This window comes from Macaca mulatta, chromosome 7 (genome assembly GCF_049350105.2).
Source record: "Macaca mulatta isolate MMU2019108-1 chromosome 7, T2T-MMU8v2.0, whole genome shotgun sequence".
In the NCBI taxonomy this organism is placed as follows: Eukaryota; Metazoa; Chordata; class Mammalia; order Primates; family Cercopithecidae; genus Macaca; species Macaca mulatta.
In genome coordinates, this window is record NC_133412.1 from 53,875,063 (window position 1) to 53,896,744 (window position 21,682).

The 21,682-nt window shown below is 48.8% G+C and overlaps 1 protein-coding gene across 1 annotated transcript; it reads left to right on the plus strand.

Moving 5' to 3' along the window:
- The first annotated feature begins 7,334 nt into the window (after positions 1-7,334).
- Positions 7,335-19,016, plus strand: LOC713596 (golgin subfamily A member 6C). Its single transcript, XM_001103006.5, has 18 exons — positions 7,335-7,418; positions 9,091-9,210; positions 11,183-11,263; positions 12,117-12,155; positions 12,421-12,471; positions 12,572-12,653; positions 12,753-12,859; positions 13,893-13,979; positions 14,087-14,194; positions 14,388-14,475; positions 14,873-15,381; positions 15,656-15,724; positions 17,061-17,136; positions 17,565-17,656; positions 18,219-18,321; positions 18,404-18,501; positions 18,592-18,745; positions 18,832-19,016. The coding sequence occupies exons 1-18, from the start codon at positions 7,335-7,337 to the stop codon at positions 19,014-19,016; spliced, it is 2,133 nt and encodes a 710-aa protein (XP_001103006.5).
- The last annotated feature ends 2,666 nt before the right edge of the window (positions 19,017-21,682 follow it).

Here is a 21,682-nt window from a genome sequence, read left to right on the forward strand (position 1 = left end):
ATCTTTCTAAGTAGGTGGCTGGGCTCTCTGTCTTTCCCTGCAGAATAGAATATACTTTAGCCAAATTAGTGGGCTTGTGAGCAGCTGCCCGGAGACCTGCCATTAGAGTCTGGCGATAAAGGTGTAGCCGTCCCTTACCTTCTGCCGTGTTGTAGTCCTACGCCGGCCTGGTCAGAGGAAAGGTCGCGTTTATGAGGTCAGGGTTAGCAGTCGGTTGACCGTCGTCCCCCGGGACCAGCTTTCCAGCTTTTACCTGTATTCCCTCTCGCTCCTCCGTGGTAAACAAGATTCGGAGGAGCTGCTGACAATCATCTTAAATGGGCTGGTGGGTGAACATGACACTATCCAGTAAAGCCAGTAAATCTTTGGGGTTGTCTGAAAACCGAGCACTCTGAGCCTTTTAGTTATACAGATCACTGGTGGAGAATGGCCAGTACTGGAGCTTGGGGATTCCTGTGTCATCTGGGGGTTTTATTTCCTGAAGGGGTAAAGCCACCGTGGAGTCAGGCGGCTGGGGGGGGGGGGCCTAGTCCGCGAAGTGCGCCCTCGCGTCGGCCCCCCCAGCCTTTTAAAGTTACTTTCCCTTTCAGCGAGCCCGCCTTCCCTCCGCCTGCTCTGTCCCTCTATCTCTTTCTCTAATCTTTCCGTTTCTGTCTAAATCTTTGATTGACATACTTACAGGGTCTTTTCTTTAAGTTTCTATCTTATTCGCGCGCGCTTTCTCTCTCTGTCTCTCTGTCATCCCGTGTCCTTTCTCCTTTATATTCAGTCTCTTTCTCTGACTCTCCACGTCTGCCGTTTTCTCCCCTTTCTCTTTCCGATTTCCCTTCTCACTTTCTCCTTTTCCCATCTCTATGGTCTCTCTCTCACTTATTTTCTTTTTTTTTCAGTCTCACTTTCTGTGTCTCTTTTTGTAAAGGAATGTGGGTTGGAATCCCTGTAAAGGAAATCCGCGCTGGAAGCCGGGAGCCCGGGGACCGGGGCCGCGAGCGCGGGCCGGAAGCCGGGAGCCCGGGGACCGGGGCCGCGAGCGCGCGCCGGAAGCCGGGAGCCCGGGGACCGGGGCCGCGAGCGCGCGCCGGAAGCCGGGAGCCCGGGGACCGGGGCCGCGAGCGCGCGCCGGAAGCCGGGAGCCCGGGGACCGGGGCCGCGAGCGCGCGCCGGAAGCCGGGAGCCCGGGGACCGGGGCCGCGAGCGCGCGCCGGAAGCCGGGAGCCCGGGGACCGGGGCCGCGAGCGCGCGCGGGAAGCCGGGAGCCCGGGGACCGGGGCCGCGAGCGCGCGCGGGAAGCCGGGAGCCCGGGGACCGGGCCCGCGAGCGCGCGCCGGAAGCCGGGAGCCCGGGGACCGGGCCCGGGGGCGCGCCGGAAGCCCGGAGCCCGGGGACCGGGGACGCGAGCACGCGCCGGAAGCCGGGAGCCCGGGGACCGGGCCCGCGAGCGCGCGCCGGGAGCCGGGAGCCCGGGGACCGGGGCCGCGAGCGCGCGCGGGAAGCCGGGAGCCCGGGGACCGGGCCCGCGAGCGCGCGCCGGAAGCCGGGAGCCCGGGGACCGGGCCCGGGGGCGCGCCGGAAGCCCGGAGCCCGGGGACCGGGGCCGCGAGCACGCGCCGGAAGCCGGGAGCCCGGGGACCGGGCCCGCGAGCGCGCGCCGGAAGCCCGGAGCCCGGGGACCGGGGCAATTCAGACGGCGAGCGCGCACCCGGGGACCGGGGCAATTCAGACGGCGAGCGCGCACCCGGGGACCGGGGCAATTCAGACGGCGAGCGCGCACCCGGGGACCGGGGCAATTCAGACGGCGAGCGCGCACCCGGGGACCGGGGCAATTCAGACGGCGAGCGCGCACCCGGGGACCGGGGCAATTCAGACGGCGAGCGCGCACCCGGGGACCGGGGCCAGATTCAGACGGCGAGCGCGCACCCGGGGACCGGGGTCAGATTCAGACTGCAAGCGCGCACCCGGGGACCAGGGTCAGATTCAGACTGCAAGCGCGCACCCGAGGACCGGGGTCAGATTCGGCTGTTGCCCGGATTGCGAACCCGCTCCGGCAACTCAGATCGCAATTTAAATCAGAAGAGAGCCAGGGGACGTCTCCCACCGGTCTCCACTGGCTGTCCTATAGCGCGTCCGCCAGGACTGTGCCAGCCTCAGTTTCAGACCTCGCGAGTCAGAGATTCAGATTCAGAACAGACACACAGACACAGACAGACAAACGGAGACGAGCCAGCTCACCTATCAGTAGATCGATCCTAGCAGATCCGTTGACCAGGGGTCTGGTGGGCTTGGGGAATCCCGGACGAGCCCCCAGATGTTATGCCCAGACTGTTTGTTCCCCAAAGAAGACCACCAGAGTCCAGAGTCAAAGCCAAGCGGCAAGGATCTTTACTACAAGTTCGAACTTGGTCCCTCCTTTACACAGTATACAAGAGGGCCCCGAACAATGCGAGCGTTTGCTTTTTATAGCCCGAAAGTTGTAGGGGAACAAAGAAATTCTTTTGGCTCCTGCGCTTTCAGTAACCTTGAACGGCTGTCTCCTTATCGGAGACTTTCCAGGTGGTGTTTATACTGGGCTCAGGGAGTTTGAGCGATATATGGTGGTGGGATGGGAGGATGGGATGTGTTTGTGCTAGGCTCAGGGAGTTTTGAGCCCGGGGCTGAGGAATGTGCCCAGCTCCTTTCAGTACCACTGCCAGCAAATGCATTTTTATCTTTATTTCTTCTAAATTTTTTCTTTGTTTCTTCTAACAGCAGCAAATGCATTTAACATTTTATTGAGATTCTCAATAGCTCCCATTTGGTTTGTATAGCAAATTGTTTACAAAGTAACTTTTTTCCATTTTTTATATTTTAATGAAAATTATGTTCTTCAGTTTTAAAGCCCCGTCCCCCTCCCAAAGAAAGATTAATAACTAACTACCAAGTAATGATTATTTAGGAAAAGAACAAAAGCAAAAACAACTTTTAAACACTTCTGGAACATGGGTAAGGGTCCAAAGTCAAGACCTTCTGGGCCCAGTGGAGGTGCTAGGCTGCCTCAGGACACCATCAGCACTTCCCCATCCACAACATCCTCAACAGCGGGGAGCCATGCGCGGACCCCGGGGGCTTCCTGTTCCACAAGCTCCCCTCTCTTTTTCCTCTCCACCCTTGCTGTTGGGCCTCCCCTCCAAATCTCCCTAACAAAGGAAGTATGGTCTTTAATACTGTTCAGCTTTGTCAGTGGAGACAGGGTACTCTAGAAAGCTGAGAGATTCCCTGGTCCAGTCTGGGGCAGGAAAAAATATGCAGTATAGCATAGATGGTTTCACTTGTCCACTCAGACACACGCTCATACTTATTCGATGGATGTATCAGATGCTTCAAAAGTCCTGATTTGTAGTAGCACAAAAGTTGCTTGTAAAAAGGAAGTTGCAAAATGGTAAAATTTTCTGCAGCGGTTCAGGCTCCTGATGACAAAGCTGGTTCTGCTAAGTAGTTATTTTGACATGCACAGCAGCTTTCCCTGTAAGTCCAAGGGTTTCATTTAGACCACAGGAAATTGATATCGAAGTTTGTAATGCTCTCTGCTGACAAAATGTGGTATATCCATCAATGGACTTCTACTCAGTAATGAAAAGAACAAATTACCAAAACCTATTATATGTCATGGACCAACCTCAAAAACGTTAGCTAAGTATAAAAGCCAGACAGGAGAGCATGTATTGCATAATTCCATTGATTTGAAATGTCCAAGAAAGGCAAGTTGACAGAGACAGAAATGGTCTGATTTAACTCAAGAGGTAGGGATTCAAGCTCTCTAGAGTACATGTGATACATACATGAGAAAAAATAAGTAAAAGAAAAGAAATTTAAATATAATGAAATGAAAACAATACTTCTCCCTGATTATAAAGAAAATCACATTCTTTTTGTAATAATTTGGAAGACAAAATATTAAGAAAAGTATTTAATTTTGCCATGCAAAACATTCTGGTTTGTTGCTTTTTATACTTTTGTATGCATATAAACATTTTAAAAAGTAGAATCATAATATATAGTCTTTTGTCACTATGTTTTGGGCATATTTCTATGGCAGTAAATATATCCTTGTCATCAACATTTTTAAAAGCTTGATGTATATTAAGTTAATCATTGCCACCCCTGAAGTAAATTTTCTTATATACATATTTTAATGAACTCAAGCAAGCATTTTTCGGCTGAATTCATAGAAGTAGAATTTCTGGAGGAAAATAACATAAAACAGTTTTAAGATTTTTAGTAGAAATTTTCAAATTATCCTGCAGAAAAAATTGGTTCAGTTTATACTCACACCAACAAGGGCGGAGCTCCAGTGTCCCCCTTCCATTTGTCCTCTTTGCTGGTATTTAAGCAGAAAATCTCATTGTTTTCATTACATTTGTTTCGTTTCTAGTGCTTTGGAACATTTTTTTTTTATTTTTTTTTATTTTTTGAGGTGGAGTCTTGCTCTATTGTCCAGGCTGGAGTGCAACAGTGTGATCTCGGCTCACTGCAACCTCTGCCTCCTGGGTTCAAGCGATTCTCCTGCCTCAGCATCCCAAGTAGCTGGGATTACAGGTGCCCATCACTGTGCCTGGCTAATTTTTGTATTTTTTAGTAGAGACAGGGTTTCACCATGTTGTCAGGTTGGTCTCAAACTCCTGACCTCAGATGATCCACCCGCTTCGGCCTCCTAAAGTGCTAGAATTAAAGGCATGAGCCACCACACCCAGCCTTGAATCTTTTCTATATGCTTATTGGCCATTTTTATTTTTGTGGGAAGTGCCTGTTTCTCCATTGCCTATTTTCTGGCCAACCTCCAAAGTCATATTTCACTTAATTTTTATCCTGTGGATTGAAAGCATTTAACTTAGTGATTTTAATGTAAATAGGAGCAGGACAGACTGTAATTATCTAGGTCTTGCTCTGTCACCAAGGCTGGACTGCAGTGGCATGATCATGGCTACTGCAGCCTCGTACTGCTGAGCTGAAGCAGTTTTCCTACCTCAGCCTCCCAAGTAGCTAGGACTACAGGTGTGTACTACCATGCCCAGCTAATTTTAAAAAAATTTTATAGAGATGTGAATTTGCTATGCTGCCCAGGCTGGTCTTGAACACCTGACTTCAAGTAATCCTCCCACTTTGGCTTGTCAAAGTGCTGGAATTACAAGCGTGAACTACTGCTCCCGGCCTTGAGCTCCTTTTGTTTGCTGGTGGCATTCTTGGTATCTTTTCATATTTGAGGCTTTGGTGCTACTGCTGAAGTATTACTTTCACCATCCAGGGTTTACAGGTCTTTTGTTTGAATATTGAACAGATGGAAGTGTTTAGTTCTGCATCTTTGCAGGTATATAAAATGTGCCTAGGAGGACTCTGCTTTATATCCATTGAAAGTGAGAAGCAATACAGGAAGATTTTGCCTGGCTAGAGGCTGTGAAAGAATGGAGTATTCTGGTTTAATTCTATTAACTTGGAAGTACGAAGGTGAAAAAAATTCAAAACTTATATTTCCTGTTGATTACAATTTGAAAGTATAGCCATTGATTCCACTTTTCTTCTCTAGTAAATTTGGACATTCCAATCTACTTGGTGTTTTATTATGGAACTGCTAGTGTGCCTGTGACTTACATTGTGAAGATATGTTTTTAAAACTTGAGAGGTAAGAGGGTATAAATGGTGTTGTATGAGATCAGGCTGGATGAGAACTGACATTTGTAAATATACTTTTTAGACTGCATCTCTGATTGCCACTTGTTTTCTTATTTAACTCATAAAAATAGAACACATTGGATGGAGGGTGGGAGCAGGAGGGAGATTTATGTCTTTTAATTGCATGTCATTGTTTCATATCAAGACAGAACATATGGTTTCCCTGGCTTTGGACCTACAGAAGGAAACACGTTTTTCTACCTGTTGTATGCCAGAGGTTCTTGAACACCTGGAGGGATTATTGCAGCACAGATGGCTGAGCCTTAACCTAGAGTTACTGATTCACCAGGTCCAGGGTGGGGCCCAAGAATTTGCACTTATAAAAAGTCCTCAGGTTCTGCTGGTGCTGCTAGTCCAGAGACTACATTATTGAGAACCCTCTTGTCTACTAACTGTAAATGGTAGAACTCTAGAAAAAAGCTTAGTTTGGTGTGGGATAAGAAGCTGAGATTATGGAGCAAATCATGAAAGATTCAACCCTTGATCCCAGCATAGTGTGGAATTCAGGTAGCAACACACAGTGACATAACACAATTCTTGATTTTCATGATTGCAAGTCATAGCCAAGGATCAAGTGAGAAAATCAGTTTCATTTGCAAGGCTTAGAGAGGCCAGGTGATTCTAGAAAAGGAGGCCTTGTATTTGCTTTAAACTGGTAAAGAGTTTTGAGTGCTTATTAAATTGAAAGTTTGGTATTTTTCTATTTTATTTTATGGTTTAGTTTAGTTTAGTTTGAGACGGAGTCTCACTCTGTTGCCCAGGCTGGAGTGCAGTTGCTTGATCTTGGCTCACTGCAACTTCTATCTCCTGGGTTCAAGTGATTCTCCTGCCTCAGCCTCCTGAGTAGCTGGGATTACAGGTACGCACCACCACACCTGGGTATTTTTGTATTTTTAGTAGGGACGGGGTTTCATCATGTTGCCCAGGCTGGTCTTGAACTCCTGAACTAAGGTGAACCACTGCACCCGACCCAAAAGCTTTGTGTTTTTAGAGATATTAGACATGTTTCTTGCTTTAAAAAAATCTTAACATTGTAGGAGAATAAGAGAAATGTTTTAAAAGAGAGAATTACTTGTGATTATTTTACCTTATTGGAATGTTGGATAATATAGTCTGCTACATGAATCATCAGACATACTATGAATTTTACATTTCTATAGGATTTGTGTCTCAATAGAGATAATACTAATAATTCTTGTACTCCATCTGAAGATGAAAAATGTAGGCCAAAATCATAGACCATGCATAGAAGCTGGATAATGAAGACAGCTCTGGAGGAACACGTAGACACACACACACTGACACACAAATATATAAATATAAACATATATATTTTTTAAAGTTTTAAAGCAAAAGCTGGCCCGTCCCCTCTCCCGGAGTAAGCAGGCCCCACCCCTTGCCCCAAGTGGGCGGGGACAGCAGTTGCATGGGCAGCTTCCCTTGTGATGCCACAGGTTCCTATGGACACACTGCTGCCTGGCCATGCCTCCTTTCCCTTTTATCTTTCTCACTGACCAATGGGCTTGGAGCATGAAGGCCACGCCCCTTTTCTGTGTTCTATTGGGGCCCTGGTTACGCCTCCTCTGGCTCAGTCACACAGCTGACTGGTAGGTGACTGGAGGTGTTCCCTGATGTGGCCCCAACCCTGCCTCCCTCCCCACCCCGCGATGTTAGAAGAAACTCGAGAGAGCAAATTGGCAGCAGCCAAGAAAAAGGTAAAAAGCACCAGGTCGTGGATCCAAATCCAGCCAGAGATCCCCTCCAATGACAAGACCACAGCCAGAGTCTATACTACTCCTGAGGCACACTGGACTGGGGACCCCAACCCTGGCACCTCTGGGCTCCCCCCACCAAAGTCCTGGCAGTCAGTCCCACTCCTTCAGCAAGCAGCCCAGCCCCTGCCCTCACCCCAGGGTGACTTTGGGTTGGCAACTCCTGGGGCTCCCCACTCCATACTCAGTCCTCACATCCTGCCACCCCAAGCCCAACCTCCCTGGGTTCTTTGGGCTCACCTCTCCAAGGATGTGGGTCTCCCAGCCCCAGGACCCCCAATGCCATTCATCCCTGGGTGACTTTGAACTGGTGATTCCTGGGGTTCCCTGCTGCAGACTCTACTCTCCCCTCCTGCTGACCCAAGCCCGATCTCCCTGCACTCTTTGGGCTGGCAGCTCCAAGGACGTGGGTCCCAGGCCTATATCCTGCTCCACCATCATGGATCAGAATGACTCAGCCATCTCACTAGTGTGGTTCCCCCCACCCCCAGGAGGAGTGGAATGTAGTGATGTCACAATCCCCCTATGAACTGTCATTACTGCTGCAAGACCAGCCTTTTCTCTTACAACCCAGTCCCCTAACCGTTCTCACCCAATTTTTGGTTTCTCTGGTCACAGCACAAGTTTCCAGCTGGAATGGGAATGAAGAGTATGGGACCTGAGAGGCAGAGGTTTCAGGCTGCCTTACTCCCGTCACATAGACATTGACAGTGTGAAAAGCCTACCCTTTGCCTATGAGCTCAAAATGTTGGCAGTATCTCTGGGTGGCAATGGGAGAATGGGTTGGGTTTGGTTTTCTCCCAGGTTTCTACTCAACAGAGAGACTTTAACTTTTTTTCTGAGTCTCCACCTCATGTTCTAATTCTCCATGGTTCTGGGACCAGACTGCACTTCAGTCAGTGGTCTCTGAAGTGACATTTGCTCATCTTCTATGGAATAGATCTTGGAAAACTGAACTTAACAGCTTGAGTCTTCCTTATATCATCTCAACTTCGGTACTTTGAGTGCCACAGGATAAATGTGGGAGATCTTTCTGAAGCATCAGTTTCCCTTGATTTTCTTGAGAGAGGAAGAATCCTTAATGTACTTAGGGATGACAGTCACATAGGTTTCTAAGAGCACACCAGACTTTTCTTTGAAATGAGACTTGGGTTGTCCTCTTTCTGATAAATTCCCAGATTTAACAAAAAAGTTGCCTTTGTCGTGAGGACACATTGATATAAAAGTTTGAGAGATACTGGTGTACTTATTCACACTAACAGACATGTGAGGATGTATGACTCTAAACCACACAGTGTGCAGTTCTTGACTACTTAATGTTTATTTTTCTACCTCTGCCTCTGGTTTTGGTCCCTGGCAGCTGCTGATTCATGGAAAACCCCAGAGCTTGGAGTCAGAAAACTGAGTTTAAGTTCCATTATTGCCCCCGCCCCCTTGTTTTTTAGCCATAATATCAATCCCTCTCAGTCACTAAGTGATTGTGACAACACCTTGTGCAGTTGTTGGTGGCATTAAATCAGATGGTGTATAAGAGTATTTTGCAAAAACTGTAAAGGAGGATGTGGCTGTAGGGGCTGGTAGTCCTCATGAGTATGACTGCTCTTCTTTCCCACAGCTAAAAGAATATCAGCAGAGGAACAGCCCTGGTGTTCCGGCAGGAGTGAAGACGAAAAAGAAAAATACTGGCAGTAGCCCTGAGACAACCACTTCTGGAGGTTGCCACTCACCTGGGGATGTGAGTCTTGGCTGGTCCGATTTCTCGGGAAAGGGCACCCAAGGGGCAGTAGAGGGTAATTGTTGAGTTTGTTGGGTACTGGTTAAGAATTCTGGGTTTGAATCCTGCCTCTCCATGTGATAGGGATCTGACTTATGGCAAGTTGTTTGAGTTCTTTGGGCCTCTCTTTTCACATCTGTAAAGTAGGGGTAGTATTGTTTGACTTCCATTTTTGAAGATTAAATGAGATTCCTTGTTGTTGTTTTTATGTTAATCCCTAGTACTTGGCCGCTGTAAACACCCAGGACACCCAGGAAATGGCCATTACTGCTTGATTTTCCTCATCCCCAGTCTCAAGGGATGCTGGGCCAATGAGTTCAGACACTTGCCATCAGCCTGTCCCTTTAGGAGTCACTGAAAGGGCCCCAGTGTGTGGTGAGGAAAGCCCCAGGCATTAGGGGTAAGAGAAGATCTAACTTGCCACCAGCCTACTGGGTGACCACAGAAAAATCACTTCCCCTGGGCCTCAGTTTCCTCCTCTGTAAGATGATACTGGACAACATCAGTGTCTTTCAAACTTGCTTTTTAGCTGGAGCCCCCTTAGTTCAAGTGAACCCTTACTCAGGAGTCTGGTTTTTTTAATGGAGGTGGAGGTCTAGAGCTTTACCAGATTCATCGCCCATGCCCTGGGCCTGAGGAGAGGGGTCCAGTGAGCATATTAAGAGCTGCATTGGTCAGGTGACTCTACTCTGTGACTGCATCGCTCAGGGGACTTTTCCATCTATTTGTTCCTGCCCCTGGCAAGGCAGCAGGTGGTCACTTGGAAGAATGGCACAGGCCATGGTTTTAATCTCCTCTGCTCTTCTTCAGCATTTCATTTTCCTGAACCCACATCTTCCTCCTACCCTGACTTTCTTGCTTCTCTCTAAGCCACTTCTGTCTTTCTCCCCCTGCCCTTGTTTTCCCTTGTCACCTCCTGTAGATTCAGGACATTCTGAAGGTGCTGGTGTCCAACCTTCACCATTCCAGTGGGGTAGCGCTCCCCCATTGAACAAGTGGAAGGTGAGGCAGTGCCAGGACCCCTCTCTGGCTTACTGTCTCCAGCTGTGCATGCCCCTGAGGCTTCTCTGGTTTGGGGGATGCTTTGTCTCTGGCTTATTTTTATTTTGCTGGCATTATCCTTCAGCCTGTTTATGTCTGCTTCTTCACCTGCTTGACTGATTGGGTTTTTTCCTTCCCTGCATTTTTGATCATCTTGGAAATGGTGAGACATACCTTAAAGTTTAAAAGTAGTTTGGGAATAATGTACAGAACAGGCATGTGGGATTTGGGGATTTTTTTTTTTTTTTTTTTACTTTCCTTTTCTTTTTTCTTTTCTTTTCTTTTTTTTTTCTTGAGACAGAGTCTCAATTCTGTCACCCAGACTGGAGTGCAGTGGTGCAATCTTGGCTCACTACAACCTCTGCCTCCTGGGTTCAAGTGATTCTCTTGCCTTAGCCTCCGGAGTAGCTGGGATTACAGGCATCTGCCACCATGCCAGGCTAATCTTTGTATTTTTAGTAGAGATGGAGTTTCACCATGTAGGCCAGGCTTGTCTCGAACTCCTGACCTGAAGTGATCCAACTGCCTCTGCCTCCCAAAGCGCTGGGATTACATGCATGAATCACTGTGCCCAGCTCCTTGCTGGTTTTTTTTTTTTTTTTTTTTTTTTTTAACTTTCTCGATATCCATAACTGTATCCCATGTAAGTTTTTTTTTTTTTTGAATTTCTATTACCCCTGCATCATCTGCTACCCTGAAGGGTCTGGAGGTAAGAGGCCCTGGGCCGAGGTGCAGTGACCCTGCAGGCCAGCCCTCCAAGCTCCTCTCATGGCAGGGGCTGGGTGCCCCTATGCCAGCTGAGACAGCCCACACACACCCCAGCCCTAATGATTGTTCTCTCTACCTCTCCCTGCAATCGTCCTTCTACTCATCCTCTCTGCATGCGCCTCAGAGCCGATACCAAGAACTGGAAGTAGCCCTGGACTCAAGCTCCGCAACAATCAATCAACTAAATGAAAACATAGAATCATTGGTAAGAGTCCAGTGGGGTCCCCTGATTCCGTGCTGCCAATCCTGGGTTTTAGTTTCCCCTTGGGGCTCTGAAGAAAGGGGCTGAGGGCCCCTGGTCAAAAGGGCAAATGAGGAGCTGAAGCACCCAGGCCTCACCTGGGGGGACCCCAGAGCAAGGAGCATGCAGCATGGCTCTTCTGTCACTGTCCTCTTTGCTGACTCTCTGCTTCAGACATCCCTGCTCCAGTCCTTGCCACATACGCCCTGGGGTTGTCGCCTCTAAGGAAAGTGAGGGTTGTCAGGAGCCCCGTATTTCTGCCCTGACTCAGTCCCTAAGTTGCTCTTTGAGTCTGGACAAGCCACCTCTCCTCCTTGGACTCATGTTTCCAGAGGAGGTAGAGAGTATCAAAGATCTCTTTAAGCTCTGAAAGTCTGAGATTGAAATGCCCCTAGAATGGAAATCTCAGAGCCAAGGGCTCCCATCTGTCCTTTTCTGTCCTGTATATCTGCTGTGAAGACCCGTACCTGGCCTGTATGTGCTCAGTAAATGTTTGTCAAATGAACACATCTTTCTAAATCACAAGCTGGCAGAAGGGTGGACCTTTCTCAGACTCCGTCTCTAGAGGTTTATGTTACTGTCCTTTTGAGAGAATCCAGATTCAGACTTTGAGTTCTGTGGCTGTGGGCAAAAACCAACAAAGACCCAAATCCTCTGTCCTTGGGAGCTTGAGGAGAGTTGACCAGTTCGTGTCGCCATTGGGTCTGAGAACTTTGCCTTTAAAATCCATTCTTGGTCCCTGCCTACAACTTCCTGGCTTGGGAAATAGAGTTGAGGGGGGCCCCCCTCAGTCACCTGAATTTGACTCTCCCCACAGAAACGACAGAAGAAACAAGTGGAACATCAGCTGGAAGAAGTAACGTGATTTCTTTGTTTGCTCACAACATGACTGCTGGGTTTGGGGGGCACTCAGATGTAGAGGCGCCAGTCCCGTCTCACCCACTCCCAGCCTGGGGAAGAAGGCTCACCCCTCAGATTCCACCACATCCCCACAGGGTCCCTGAAAACCTGGTCCCATGGGTGAGCCTGTCCTGGGGCATTGGTGGCATGCTGGGGACATCTCTCTTGCTGTGCCATCTCTGCCTCCCCCGGGTAAGAGCTCTGTCTTCCTCTTCCTACAGGAAAAGAAAGCAAACAATGACATACACAAAGCACAGACGGAGCAGCTAGAGGTGAGTGGAGGGTGGGGAGTTTTCTCCTGTCCTCCGGAGAATGTTTCTTTCCGTCTCTTTCAGCACTTGCTTGGCTTTTCTCCCAAACGTTCAATTCCAGACAATCAACATCCTCACATTGGAAAAGGCAGACTTGAAGACCACCCTTTACCATACTAAACGTGCCGCCAGACACTTCGAAGGTGGGAATCTGGGCACCCCGTCATCCTTCACCCTGGCACTTTGACACTGGCACTTTAGGGGGACTCCTTTGGGCCCCATCTCAACCTCTCTCATTACAGAAGAGTCCAAGGATCTGGCCGGCCGCCTGCAATGCTCCTTACAGCGTATTCAAGAATTGGAGCGGGCTCTCTCTGCTGTGTGTACACAGCAGCGGGAAGAGGACAGGGTGAGTCCAACCAGCTGCCCCATCCCCTGGCAGCCTGGCTTCCCAGATGCAGGAGTGAGCCTAAAGGTCCCTTCTGCAGGATGCAGTGTCCTGCCCAGAAGGCAGCATGCTCATTTCTTGCTGCTTTTGTGTGTGGTTGTTAGAGGCAGCCTGGGGCTGAGTCAGCTGCTGTGGGTGAGTTGGGGGCACTGTGGGGAGCAAGCACTGGACACAGATCTCAGAGGCCAAGTGCCTGCCCTGCCCTTACCTGGCTGTGGCCTTGGCCAAGTCCCAGGTGGGGTATCGGGTACTTGTACTGTGAAGGTACAGAAGAGGACCTTTACTATGTCACCATTTCTGTAGAGAGAGGAGAGGGGTGTGTGTGTGTGTGTGTGTATGTGCTATGATAATATACATAAAACATGTCTGTAAGTGTAAGCATTCGTAAAAAAGCTCAGCAGAGAGTAACAGGGTGGCTGGGAGACACTTCCCTTCTGTACCTTCTGAGTTTTGAACTATGCGAATGTATCATCCTTTCAAAAAGTGAACAAAAGATTAATTTCCCCCTTTCTATCTGTGTCCCCACCCATAGCAAGAAAAAATGGGCTTAGAGGATCGGATAGACCTGGGTGTTCAAATCCCAGCTCTGTCTCAGGGATCTTAGGCAAGCACTTAACCTCAAACACTCCATGATTTTCATCTACGCAGTAGAGGTTACCCTAGTAACTGTCTCAGATGATGGTTGTGAGGATTAAATGGGATTGTTAGCATGGTACCTGGTGAAGCACTCCATAAAGTTTCAAACACTGGTAGTAATAACAGAAATAACAATTGCATTATTATCTGATCTCTCTGGGCCTCCCTTAGCCAGCTGTAAATTCAATCTCTTTCCTTGTCCCTTCCAACTTTACTGAGTTCTTTTAAAAACCAGGCCACGGGCTTGGAAATGCCTTGATCTTTACTGACCGAGTTGTATATTGAGCCTCGCCCTAGCCCTTTTAAAGGGCACTGCCCGGGCTTCCCACATCAAAACTTCTCACTCTTCACCATCCAGTCCTCGAGCCGCAGTGAAGCAGTCCTCCAGCGGCAGTTACGGCAGACCTTAAAGGAGCGGGCGCTGCTGAACGCACACGTGACACAAGTGAGGCTTTGCAGAGGGAAGGATGTGGAAGGAAGATGACCCCAGGTGGCCAGGAGCAGGTGAGGACCAGTGACAGCCCTTCCTCACTTCTGTGGCCATTCCTGCAGGTGACAGAGTCACTTAAACAAGTCCAGCTGGAGAGAGACGAATATGCTCAACATATAAAAGGAGAGAGGGCCCGGTGGCAGGAGAGGATGCGGAAAATGTCGGTGGAGGTGAGACCTGACCCTCCAGCCCCCACCTTAGATGGGTCACTGGATCTTTCTGGGCATCTGTAACATGGGACTAGTACAGCCAGAGGTGGTCATGGATCTGGGCTTTGTGGAGGTGGGGTCAGAGAGGGAGAGGGTAGCCTGTCCAGCCACCAGCCCCTCTCTCTAGGCCCCTTTCCCCCTGTGCTTTGGGCAGGCTCGCATGTTGAAGGAGGAAAAGAAGCATGACATACATCGGATACAGGAGCTGGAGCGGAGCTTGTCGGAACTCAAACCCCAGATAGGTAAGATGGGGCTGGTGTGATCTGGGAGCAGGACTGGCATCAGAGGGCTGTGGGGTGGCTTAGGATGCCCCAGGGAGGTGGGTGAATGGAAGGGCTTTGAGGCAGAGGGAAAGAGGTCTGTGCCAGGAGACGGCAAGTCTTGTCATCTCCATGAGTCTCAGGTTCCCCATCAGCAAAGAGGGAGGAGTGCCCGTTGTCAGCCACCCACAGTGCTCTCTATCTGACATGGCTGGGAAATTGGCTTCCATCGGGTGCGAGGAATCATTAGCAGTGAGGCCAAGTTTGGGAAGCCTGAGAGGAGCTGTGCATCAAAAGGAGGCTTGGTTTTTTTTTTTTGGTGGGGGGAGAGAGTGGGAGGGGGAATCCAGAGGCCCTCATTGTCTGCTTCCTTTCTCAGCTGAGCCCCCATCCCCAGCACCCCCAGCAGGGCCCTCTGAGGTGGAGCAGCTACAAGATGAGGCCAAACACCTGAGGAAGGAGGTGGAGAGTTTGGTGGAAAAACTCCAATCCCAGGTGGAAAACAACCAGGCCTTGAGTCTCCTGAGCAAGGAGCAAAAGGAGAGGCTTCAGGAGCAGGAGGAGAGGCTCCGGGAGCAGGAGGAGAGGAGGCTCCGGGAGCAGGAGGAGAGGAGGCTTCGGGAGCAGGAGGGGCTGTGTGAGCAAAAGGAGAGGCTTCAGGAGCAGGGTGAGAGGCTGCAAAAGCAGGAAGAGAGACTGCGAATGGAAGAGGAGAGGCTGCAAAAGCAGGAGAAGAGGCTGTGGGATCAGGAGGAGAGGCTGTGGGAGAAGGAGGAGAGGCTACGAATGCAGGAGGAGAGGCTTCGAAAGCAGGAGAGGCTCGCACTCTCCCAGAACCAAAAGCTCGACAAGCGGCTGGCCAAGCCACAGTGCAGCTTCAAAGATCTGGTGGGTTGCCCCACCTGGGGAGCCTGCCTTCATCCCTAGCCCTCCAGGCCTTTGTTTCTCCACCTGTAAAATGGGGCAGTGTAGCCCTCACATGACATGGTACTTTGAAAGGCACCTGTGAGCCAGAGCTCATCAGGCCCTGCTCTGATGGCTGTGGGGGAGGGGATGATTTTTCTAACCTGCCTCCACCCTTCCCGCTGACATGGGAGACAGACACCAAGTTCAGGGTTCTCCAGCTGCAGTGGATGGCCACTGATTGCTTCTCTCTGTCCAGAACAACGAGAACAAGAGCGCACTGCAGTTGGAGCAGCAAGTAAAGGAGCTGCAGGAGAAGCTGAGTGAGGTGAAGGAGATGGTAACCTCTGCCCCATCCAAAATGGGCTGGGAGGCGGGCACCAGCCTCTGGGGAGGTTAGGTCCCAGGCCAAAGACAGCTCTAGCTGGAGGGAAGGTGACCTCAGCACCCTCCAGGGTAGCCCTATACCTGTTTCTTGCTTCCTGCCCTCTGATTTTAGAGGAGGGTAGCCCTGGGCTCCTCCCAGGTCTGGACATCATCATTCCAGCTAGAGGCATGGAGTTCCCCAATTATAGGGGAAGAGACTGGTATAAGAGGTTCCTTATGCCCGGGGTGGTAGCTCACGCCTGTAATCCCAGCACTTTGGAAGGCTGAGGCAGGAGAAACACTTGAGGTCAGGAGTTTGAGAACAGCCTGGCCAACATGGCAAAACCTCATCTCTACTAAAATTAAAACAACAAAAAATTAGCCAGGCATGGTGGCACATGCCTGTAATCCCAGCTACTCAGGAGGCTGAGGCATGAGAATCACTTGAGCGTGGGAGGTGGAGGTTGCAGTGAGCTAAGATTGCACCACTGCACTCCAGCCTCAGCCACAGAGTGACACTGTCTCAAAACAAAACAAAACAAAACAAAAACCCTCCTTAGATTCAAACTGGATTCGAGCCTTGGTTTCTCTGGTCACCATTCAACTACTTTCCATCTCTAAGTCTCTGTTTCTTTAACTTCAAAAGGAAGTTAGCATTTTGCTTGCAGAGGTGCTGAGGATTAAATGAGAGAATACATGGAAAGCATTAGGCTTGTAGCACACTTAGCAGATGGTGGTTGGCTCCCTCTACTTTTCTACAAGTCTGTGGCCTACAGTTTAAATGGTGGGAAGAAGGACCCAAATAAATGATATTTGAGGTGGGGAAGAAGGCATGGGGTACTAGGCAAGGGAGGAAGTTTCTTAGGCCTGGAGCAAGGGTCCAGGGGCCCAGGCATGTGACAGAGCCCCACAGTGCCCTAACTACCCTATTAATGGTCCCAGAATCTGGAACCAGCCACCACGTGCCCTCATGCCCAGGGCCTTCCTGCAGCTGGAGCTGAAGAGCCAAGAGTCTCAGAGTCTGCACAGCAGTGAGACTAGTACCTGGGTCACCCGCAGCAGTACGTGGCCACCTATCAGCAGCTGACCTCTGAGAAGGAGGTGCTGTACAGGGAGTTACTGCTGCAGACCCAGCTCATGGACCAACTGCAGCAGCAGGAAACTCAGGGCAAAGCGGTGGCTGAGATGGCCCGCCAAAGCTGCAGGGGACCCAGGAGCTGGAGTTGCTGAGGACAGGGGCCTCGAGGGAGAAGACCTGGCAACTTCGGTGCCTTCTCACTCGTTTTCTATTCCCTTAGGAGCACGTAGAAGCAGCCAGCCAGCAGAATCAACACCTAGAGGCCCAGTTGAGCCTCATGGCTCTCCCTGGAGAAGGTACAGGAGACCACTCAGGGGAAGAGGAGAGAGCCCCAGGGGGAAGGGGGGACTGTCAGCAGCACAGGATTGAAGGGTTGGAAGAAACCTTTAGAAGAGCTGGTCATTATGCCAACCGGGTGTCTGCAATAAACTCGGCATGAATATGGTGACCTACTGGGAGCAGGGGGCCACCAGGTTGCCTAAGGATGAGTGAACTGGCCCAGATCAGAAAGGGAGCAGTTCAGAACTCCCACACCGACCGGTAGTGGGACTTCCTGGGCAATATAGCAAGATCTTGGTTCTTAAAAGGAAAAATAAAGAACAGCAGCTCATTTCCCTCTGGGGAGGGGCTGGCTCAGGGTTACACAGTGAGGGTGGGGAGAGGTGGGCCCACAATACCTCCCTAGTTGGGTTTTCTGAGGACCCCTCTGGCTACCTCCCCACAGGAGATGAAGGAGGTCATCTGGACGGTGAGGAGGAGGAAGTGCCTCAGCTGATGCCAAGCATCCCAAAGGACCAGGAGAGCCAGGAGGCCATGGTGAGTCTGACTGTCCCTGCCCCCACTTTGCCACCTTCCTCTGTGGTGCCTCCCAGACCCCCTCATGCTCTTGGTTTCCCCACCTTCTAATTTCTCTGGACCCTCACCCCTTCCGGGAGCCAGTGGTCAGACACCACTTCACCTGTGACCAACAGGTGCACTCTCTGAGACCCCAAGGGAAGGGGCTGTGCTCCACCTCCCTGCCCAATTTGTTCTGTGTATGCCCCTACAAGGATACTCAACTCTTGCCTTCATGTGGCATTTTTCAACTCCACTGGAGCCACTGCCCAGGAGGAGCAGGCACGGCTATGTGGACAGTGGAAGGTGCAAAGGCAGTGTTTCCCGCACCTGACTCACTTGGTGGCCTCGACTTGGAAGGAGCCAGAGGCTGAGGCCCCGGCCCCAGGGACTGGGGGTGAGTTTGTGTGTGGGGAGACCTACCGGGCCCTGCGGGGGGCCATGGAGAAGCTGAAGGTGAGCGAGTCCTGGCATGGGCCAAGAAAAGTGGGGATGGGGAAGGACAGGTCACTCCCGAGATGTGACCCCATTATTTTGGCTCCAGAGCAGCTTTATGGACCTCCCAAAGGAGAAGGTGGACAGGAAGGAGCAGGTGGAAAAACTAGAGCTTGGATTCATCCAGCTCTCTGGAGCAAGAGAGGGCATGAGTAAGCAGAAATCCAGGACACCGCATGGGGAGCTGTGGGGCCATCGGAGGGGACCCAGCGTCTGAGCCCTGTCCTCTTGTAGGAGAGTACATCACCATATATGAGAGCCATGGGGCAGTACCAAACACACGGCACCAGGAGGACATCATCAGGCTGGCCCAGAAGGAGGAGGAAATGAAGGTGGAGGGCATGCAATATCTCTGTGGGGGTGGGGTGGGCGTTGGCGCTGGTGCCGGCTCAGTCATGGCAGCTGAGCACCCCTCCCTTCAGGTGAAGCTGTTGGAACTGCAGGAGCTGGTGTTGCCACTCGTGGGCGACCACGAGGGGCATGACAAATTCCTCCCCACTACACAGAACCTTGGTGATGAGCCAGCTCCAGGGGCCCCAGCCCCCCAAGAGCTTGGGGCTGCGGAGGAGCAGGGTGGTGAGTAGAGCCCTCAGGCGGGGTGGGCAGGCTGGAACAGGGGAGGCTCGCACTGTGCTCAGACCCCCGCCTCCCTCTCTCTGAAGATCTTTGTGAGGTGAGCCTGGCTGACAGCGTGGAGCCTGCACCCAACCCCACTGCACAGAAGATCGTGCAGCTGCTTCCTGTAATGCAGGACACCCAGGAGCACTCAGGCTTGGCCAGCAAACCCTGCGTCCCATTCTTTTACCGGGCAGCAGAGAACAGGGAGATAAACATCATCATCATCTGAGAGCTGGTCAAGAAATTTAAAATCAACAACAACGAAATGTGGTTAATCTCCTACACAATTCATTTACTTCATTTGAATGTTAGAGCCCCTCATGTTTATTTGTGTTTCTAATTTAGAGTTTAAATTTATTTATAAAAAGTTAAGGGAGAGGGCTCTTTCCCTGATGTTCACTCTGGCATCCTTTAGCATTTTTGTTTTTTATCTGATAATTGTAGGTTATTAGCATGCGTATTGAGTTTGCCCTTATGTGGTGGGAGTTCAAACACACAAAGACCCACTATTTGCACAAAACTATTCTTGCTGGTTTGGAATAGGCTGCCATGCTTTTTAAATGTTATTGCAGCATGTATATTCTTTACAGAATTCAGATAAAATCTGCTTATGTTCTGCTATTATGTTTGATCGAATCCTAATCACAGTGACCTCTTCATTAGCTCAATATGTGGTTTGCCCTCAAGTGCACACTGTTTCTTACTTTGTAATATGCCCCCGTGAGTACTGACATTTAGAGTTGTTTAAAGGCCAAGAACTGGAAACAGCTTTTCCCCTATTTTCTGTGTATTGGGGATGGGAGTAATAATATTTTGGGGAGCTTTTTAAATCTCACAGAGGAGGAAAGTGGCCTGCTCTGGCAGGTGTGTGAAGGATAGAGTGTGTTTCATTTGTTCTGGTGCCAGGAATGAGCGCGGTTCTATGGTAGTTCCCTGAGGATTTGTATGTGCTCTGGGCTCATGAAGATATCGCAGCATGAGCTGCAGCGGTTGGACTCTTTCTCAATGACCTAAAAGGGATTATTTCTGAGGAATGAAAGGCTCCCGTCATTGACTGTGGATGTGGAAAATCTTTTCTAGCTTAGAGCATTTATATCCACAATACATTTTAACGTCAGAGTTCATGTTACCTGTTTTAATCACATGACGACATGTCCCAGTACACAAAAGGGCACTGGTTGATATTCTTCTTAATGTATTTAGTGAAGATCATCAGAAATCCTTTCAGAGTTTAAATGTCCCTGGAACAGGCATACAGGCTCTAGTCAAGAATGAATTTGAGTGAAGGAAAGCTGTGTGACACCTGGCATTCCTCTATGTTCATGGAGCTTCTTTGAGGCTAGAAGATTGATTTTACCATCTAGACCTCTCTGGCTAATACCTATTCTTCAACCACATTGGTTAATCTGACATAAGAATTTGCTTCTTTTCTTTGAATGAAAAACACTTTAAAAATAATAACGACCATTATTATAAACCAATATATGTGAGAGTATTAGTTGAAACAAAAAGGAGTTTTAGTAGACAGTAGTATACTACATTTGAAAATCAAGGGGAAGTTTATGCAACTTAAAATGTTTACAAACTGCAGTGCAATCTACTGTTTGTGAAGCTCAAAGTGTTATGAGGAAAAGTGTCTATACAATCACAGAGTTATGTTTCCTCACAAAGTTCTTTACAAAGAGTGAACTATGTTTTTGTACCTCTCAGTTTCAGTTAGAGGCATATTTTGTGCCGTATTTATGTTAATGTGTCTGTACATGATGAATGAATTATTTCAGTCATACGTTGCCTAAATCATAACTTTATGATGCTTGGGAAAGAATCAACAGCTAAAACTTCATGAAGTTCTAATGTCTGTGTTCCAAAATACATCACTTTATTAGGATGTAGGGAGAGATGTATATGCGTTCCCTGGGGTGGGCATTTCTAGTTACTAGATCATCTCCATTTTTAGCATTTGGCTTCCTCATGATACTTTTATACATATGACATTAACAGAAGAGCAATAATATGATTTTACAGATGGAATAATAGATTTGCCTGCATTCACTGAAAGGGTGCAAATATTTAGTCCTTGTGACTTCAACTGACTCTTCCAAATTGTCTATTTTAGAGCCTTGAGTTAGAAATCATACCACTGTTAATTAGCCCCCTTGTTTGGTCTAACACTTTTTCTTTATAATGCTGAAACTGGGTTTACCTGATAAACTGATAAATTATTTCAAAGGTATTTTTATAGTTCAAGTCACTTCACTTTTACCCTGATAAATATAAATGACTAGGAATGACCTTCAGATAGTGTTTAGCATCTGTAACCAATCTGACAATAATGTGTTCATCAGGTACCTATGGGTGAAATCACACACTGGCATGTTTAAGCTGAATGTCAGTCTGGAAAAGAAATGTACTGTATTAACTGAAATACCACTCTTTGTGTAGGTATTTTATAATTTATTTTTTAAAAAAGCTAAAAAGAATAGAAATTGTATGATAATAACTTAAGTTTTTCTTCAAAGTGCACGCAGTCTTTTGCAATACCTCATTCAGCCAAGTATTTGTTCTCTTCCTCATTCAGTATAAGGCAGCTTTCAATTTGCTGAGAAGGCAACATTAGAAGGTTAGAGTTTATCAGAAACATAGAACTTTAAAGTGTGAGTTCAACTGAATAAATATGAATTTCTGTACGAAGTAAATAATTAAAATACCTATTTAAAGATTGCAATATATAACCATTTTTAAAGTATTTGATTAAACCTGATAGGTTTCCCAGAAATGAAAAAAAAAACAACAACAATCAATTCCACAACCAAAGCTGATATCTAATTTAGAAAATGTGAAAATGTAAATCAGCTCTATCCACAATATAGTTTCTGTAAAACTTTGGCTTAAAGA

Coding starts and splice junctions, on each gene's coding strand:
- LOC713596 (XM_001103006.5), top strand. CDS start 7,335: ATGTGGCCCCAACCCTGCCTCCCTCCCCACCCCGCGATGTTAGAAGAA. Junction 12,654..12,752: donor TGCCGCCAGACACTTCGAAG/GTGGGAATCTGG, acceptor CTCTCATTACAG/AAGAGTCCAAGGATCTGGCC. Junction 18,322..18,403: donor TGGAGCAAGAGAGGGCATGA/GTAAGCAGAAAT, acceptor GTCCTCTTGTAG/GAGAGTACATCACCATATAT.